The sequence below is a fragment of the Colias eurytheme genome, chromosome 15 (genome assembly GCF_061535395.1).
Source record: "Colias eurytheme isolate Ceu_HAF_F1 chromosome 15, ilColEury1 Martin Lab GWU primary, whole genome shotgun sequence".
Taxonomy (NCBI): Eukaryota; Metazoa; Arthropoda; class Insecta; order Lepidoptera; family Pieridae; genus Colias; species Colias eurytheme.
Genome location: NC_142994.1, coordinates 12,095,538 through 12,101,537, shown reverse-complemented (window position 1 = coordinate 12,101,537; position 6,000 = coordinate 12,095,538). Strand labels below are relative to the sequence as shown.

General features: G+C 34.8%; 1 protein-coding gene across 1 annotated transcript in view; it reads right to left on the bottom strand.

Moving 5' to 3' along the window:
- Window positions 1-1,618: 1,618 nt before the first annotated feature.
- The window catches only part of LOC149902615 (protein O-mannosyl-transferase TMTC1-like), a 148,766-nt gene continuing 144,384 nt past the window's right edge, over window positions 1,619-6,000 (bottom strand). Inside the window, exons 12-15 of the mRNA XM_090110115.1 lie at window positions 4,419-4,618; window positions 3,676-3,886; window positions 2,664-2,769; window positions 1,619-1,970 (exon numbers count right to left, since the gene is read on the bottom strand). Of these exons, the coding sequence (XP_089966241.1) occupies window positions 1,704-1,970; window positions 2,664-2,769; window positions 3,676-3,886; window positions 4,419-4,618 (784 nt within the window). The 3' untranslated portion in view covers window positions 1,619-1,703. The remainder of the gene's footprint in view (window positions 1,971-2,663; window positions 2,770-3,675; window positions 3,887-4,418; window positions 4,619-6,000) is intronic.

Below are 6,000 nucleotides of genomic sequence, written 5' to 3'. Positions count from 1 at the left end.
TATTTCGTATACGGTACCTAACTACGTGTTGTTTTTAATCTTCGATTGAGTAAAATTAATAACATGTAGGTAGAATATTTACATTATTAGTTGTCAATTGATAAATAATAGTCAGAATCTTAAAATTATTCAATTCAAATGTCTTTGAACTAGAAGAAAAGCTTAAATTTTCGATATTAAAATGAACACGTTGCGATGAAAAATAGTATTTCTATTGATTTTATTATAAACTTTGTAGGAGATGATACCTTATTTTAACTCCCCCATTCATGGAAGCGTATAGTCACTTGGGTTGTTGAGGAAGTGATTATGAGGAAGAGGAGGAGGAAGAGGAATTTTCACACACAAATTTAGAGGATGCGGATGAGGAAGAGGATATTTTTTTGAGGAAGAGGATGCGGATGAGGAAGTGGAAGAGGAAGCGGATGAGGATGAGGATGATAGGAAATTATAATCAAAATTAAAAAACAAAAACATTTAAAATTATAAATTAAAACAAAAGCCATTCTCCTGTCTCTACATATTGATGGTTAAGGTTAGGGGACGTTAGCTCGCCCGATCGCGAATTTACAAAGCCTGTAAGTAACTATTTGAGTCACGAGCCGGACTCATCATCTTCGGCGACAGGGGTTAACAGCCAGGCCTTGTACCCCCGCCGCCTACGTGGTGAGTGTCGCAACTGGGCGACTCGCCCAAGCCCTTAATTTGTCAATAGGCGACGGTATCGCATAATGATAACGCCGCCCTATTGCCGCGCTATCCACCCTCTGTCGCAGGGGGGGTCGGTTTACTTGCAGTGAGCATATCTGTAGTATGCTCGTCTCTACGTAAACCTCCCCCTGTGCTTAGTTGTTGGCTCTTGTTTCAGGGCAGACGTTGGACATACTGACGCCTGCGTCTGCCAGGTCTACGTCGACGCAGAGGATCCGCCGCTGGGTCATTTTCCCGGGCCCTCTCTGCGTCTTCTTTCGCCTTCATTATTATATTACATATTTCGCCACAGAAAAAACCTAATCTATATCAGTGCCAGAAGCGACATTAGGCGATTTCCACAAAAAAAAAACTAACTGGTAGATATTATTATGTAAGCTTAAACAACTTGTTTGTTTTTTAATTTAAAATGACCTTTGACAAACATTATTAGGTAAAATATGTTTCTTCTGAGTATGAGAGAAAATGTTATATTATTATGTTTAGAGATAAGTGTTAGGCGCAGATATAAATATGGCGGTAAGACTCTACTCTTGTTCGTTAGTAGAGTCCGACTCGTAACTCAAATACATAGTTTAAATAGGCTTTGTAAATTCGCCGCCCGATCGGATTAGCATCCTCATAAATTTCCTCTAAATTTTGAGGAAGCGATAGCGGAAGAGGATCTTTTTATTTTCATTTTTGAGGATGCGGTAACGGTAGAGGAACCCAAAATATTGCGGAACTTCCGCATTATGAGGAAGCGGAAGAGGAATCCTCAACAACCCTAATAGTCACGTTAATACTTTTGAAATAAAATTCAAACTCATTTATTTACAACAAAAATTAATATTTGAAATATAATTATGTATTACCATTTGTTTTTGCATGTTTGTATTGCTTAGTGTGACCAATGACCATTTAATTGTATTTATTTCTGTCCTATCATATTATGTCACACGTAAACGCTCCATGAATGGGAGCTTTATTTTTTCTTTATTCCGCCATTCACGTCAATAAGTTTTAATTAAATGATCCGAAACTATGGAAAACGGGTCGGGATCTTTAATTTTCTTTTTATTTAGGGGACAACTTTTCTGTTTAGTGGTTTCTGACTTGTTGTGTGTCTGTTTGTACGCGATGGGTAATGTGTTCTTTTGGCAACTGGGTTTCACTAGCACTTCACTTGGTAATGTTCTATAGTTTTTGTTTGGTGACGCGTTTGGTGATGCGTTTGGCGGCACTTCTAGTTGGCTGTGGTGGAGGCACGTGGACTTCACCTGGAAAGTGAAAGGATGAGTTGATGGTTTTTTTTGTTCCTTAAAAGAAATTTGAAAATTTCATGATTTCTATATTTTTTGAGGTTACAAAGCAGCTATTTGTTGGCATTATTCAAATCATTTATTGATAATTTTTGTTAAAATTTATATTATAATCTAATGGTAATTTTTTTGGATTTATTTGAAAGAACTTATGCCCCATAGCATTTTAAATATTGAACATTTATGATCAGGTTCATAGTTTTCTGTAGCATAATGTTCTGTTTAGTTTCTGTAGTCAAAAGATTTAATATTTTTAAGAAATTAAGTCAAAAATTATCAAATAGGCTATCGGCATTATTATTAGTAAGCGGCTAGGATCGGTTTTAAAATATTAATTAGTCAGTAGTTTATTTCTATCTGTGGATTTTGATATTAATAAAATAAATACTTATTTCATGTGAACAATACTTGCTACCGATAAATTTAGTGGGTAAATATTTAAATATACAGGGTGTTTCACTATCGGTATACTAAGCGCAAAGGGACTTGCAGTTTTAAGAAATATAATATCTAGGAATTTAAAAAAAAATGCATCTGGAATTTAATAAGTATTTCTTACGTACTGCATATGCAAAACTTTAACCTCCATTAAGCTTAGAATACCGACGGTGGGACACCCTGTATATATGCATATTGTATTATGGTTTATACCTGTGTCGCCTTCGCGTACTTAGCAGCGCGCGAAGCAAGCTCCGCGCGCACGCGCAGTGCGGCGGCCGCGCGCCGCGCCCCGCCCGCCGCGCCCGCGCGCTGCCATCTGCACACACATCATATACTACATACATTACTGCTTTGAGCCGCTAACTGCACAGACATATTACAATAGACACAATAATTATGTAGGTACTTTTACATGAAATAGCCTCAACACAACAACAGCCTACACAGAGTGGAAATTTTCCTGTGATGATACAATAAAAATGGCATTTCTATTTTTAAAAGCAAATACTAATTAATTATCTTGTATGTAACTATATATACCTATTATATGCGATGATGCTGCCAGTTGCATACACGCACAACATATTATGTATACCTACATTACTGCATTGTGCTGCCAACAACACACACACACACATAATTTTTGGAAACATAAGAAACAGCCAATGATCAATACACATCACTCAGTCACGCATACTAAAGAATCTAAATCTACAGGATGGAAATTTTCTATGAACCCTAGAAAAAATGAACTTAAAATATTGGAGATAGCAAATTTTACTGAATAAAAGCATTTTTTATGAAGAATGACGTTGATGATACAATAAAAATGTTCAAGCTTATGAAGAATGAATTAAGAAACTTTTATTTTTTAAATTTTTAACTAGTTCAAATCACAATTGGGGCAAATTCATATTTTAAAAAATTTCACAGTTGTATTTCTTTTTTAAAATATTATTTCAGCAAAATCTAATAATTACAGCATTTCAAGTTCTTCCCCACTAAAGTGCATTGAAAATTCCCACCCTGGAAATATATTTTAAGAATAATAATAATATAAATGAATTAAAGCATTCAGGCGCGTTGAGAGTAAAATCGGTCATGTCACGTCACGTCATGGAGCAGGACTATGATTTTGAGATCTTTGAATCTTGTCAAAGAAATTTCATTTCTGACACGTGTGCTCGGCACTTTATTAATTTATTCATCCACAAAACATCACCTTATAAGCAAGTGCAGCAGCCTAGCTCGCTGTCCGGCCGCCCGCAGCAGCACGCCCGCCGCACGCAGCGCCGCGCTCCCACCACCACCTCCATGTGTCACACCACTCGTGTGTGCGGCGTGTGTGTGTGTAGTGTGGGAGGTGTGTGTGGTGTGTGTGCGTGATACAGCTAGTGCGCGGACGTAGTAGTCGTATGCGAGCGGCCATAGACCTGTGGAATGTGGGTATATTTGATAAAAAATTTTGCAATAAAAAAAAAAAGTACTTTTGGAATATGAGGTAAATAATATTGTTTATAATAACCACTTAATCCGAAAGTTCTCGTTAAACAGTTATTTTATTGCACAAACGAAAAAAATATTCCTACTACCACTATTTTATTAACTATTATCACTTCCAAATTATATTTTTTTGCTGTTTTGGTCCAATGTATTATACTTTCATTTGGTATAATTTTACGAATTTTCTTTTTACATATAAAATATTGTGTATCCAGTGATTTTTCGTATAAAGAAATATAAATTTCATAAATAAATTTCTTTAAACAATCCTCAGTAGGTGTATTTGATAAATTAAAAAATGGGCTATAACTCTTTGTTGTATAAAATATTGTGCATAATATTATGAGCTTCATTAATTTAAAAATTACAGCATCAATGTAACCCTACTAAAAATATTACCTACTAATGTAAGTAATATACCTACTTATTAGTTTCAAGTTGCGAAAAAAAAATCAAGCTCACCTCTTCCCTTCAACCAATTCCCATACAAATAGTAATGCTCCCAGTTCCTCGGCTCCAACTGCAGCAGCTTGTCCAGCACCGCTCGTTTCTCCCGCTCCGGTACCACGAGGAACAGCTCGAGATACGCTTGCACGAAGCGAGGCTCGAGAGTAATGCAACGCTCGAGCATTTTTAACGCGTCTGATATGCGGTTTTTCTTGCTGGAAATTATAAACCGACTTCAAAAACGGAAAAGTTTTAAGTTAATAAAAAATTGGTTGTTTTAAACGCAGTTATTTTTATTAGAATGTAAAAGTTCTGAAGAGTTATAGAATAAAAATGTTTCTCGAATAAAAAATTAGAATAATAACACAGAACAGTAAAAACAAATAGAAGTGTGATGTGGGCGTGGCCCACGTGTCAATAATAAGTTAAGATCACCTAACTTGCTCTCAGTTGTGCGCAGAAAAATATTCGAGTCGGTTGTCAGCTTTCAAACCTTTTTTTCATATTTTATTCATTAATTAGGATGTTGTTCGGTTACATTAGAGTGCAAAAATGATAGCAGACGAAATAATATCAGCAATAGAGGCATTTCATACCATCGGTAAGTCTTATTTTTATTTATTTTACATATATTTTATGTTATAACTTCGCTTGTCGTAATTTGTCAAAATTTTATACAAATATCTAGTCAAAATGAACCTTAATCCATAAGAAATTAGAACTATTATAGATTGAACAGCAAACAAGACTTCCTGGAATATTATTGCAATAAACAAACGAATGTCGGTTTAGTGATGCTTGTGGCGCATATCGACAGTATCGATACTTTAGAAAAGACAAACATTATAAATATTAAATTTTATTTTATTTTTCCTTAGCTTTCATTTATCCAATTTATTTATAGATTTCCCAAAGAGGCTAATTTAAAAGAGAAATGGATAAATGCAACGTGACGAGTTAACTGGATGCCGAACAGCACTAAGCAGTCTAACAAAGGCCACCGATACATCAAACCTACGGCAGTTCCAAGATTTAAAATAATGCATATTTTCTGTTTGTATTTTATAAATATAAATTAATACTATTCTATTCCGTTTTTTATTTAATAATCATAATATAAAAAGACGTACTTAGTAGTAATAAACATACTCCAAAATGTGACACATTATACTATACTCATATAATAGATGGAAAAAAAATACACAAAAAATATTTATTTGTGAATTATCGATAACAAGGCTGACATCCCTCAGGGCAGGCATCAGATAAATATCAATTTAATGTCATTAATGTTGAGTGACACAAATTTCAACCTTATCTCTATGTGTTGAGGTTCAAAGTTATATCTATCTAAAACTAACGCCCTCTGTTGTGGAATAGCTAAATGTTTTCGAATTTGGAATTTCTGAGCAATGAGAAACAAAACAGCTTATATACCTAGGGATGTTATACTAAAATAAACCGTAACATGGTGCGTTCGGGTACATATTGAAATGCTGAATTTATAACCTAAGTCAGTTTTTACTCAAATTAAGCTGTCCAATCAAAGGCATAGTTTACTTGTAGTGTACCGTATAACTATCGGTTTAAATGTGTG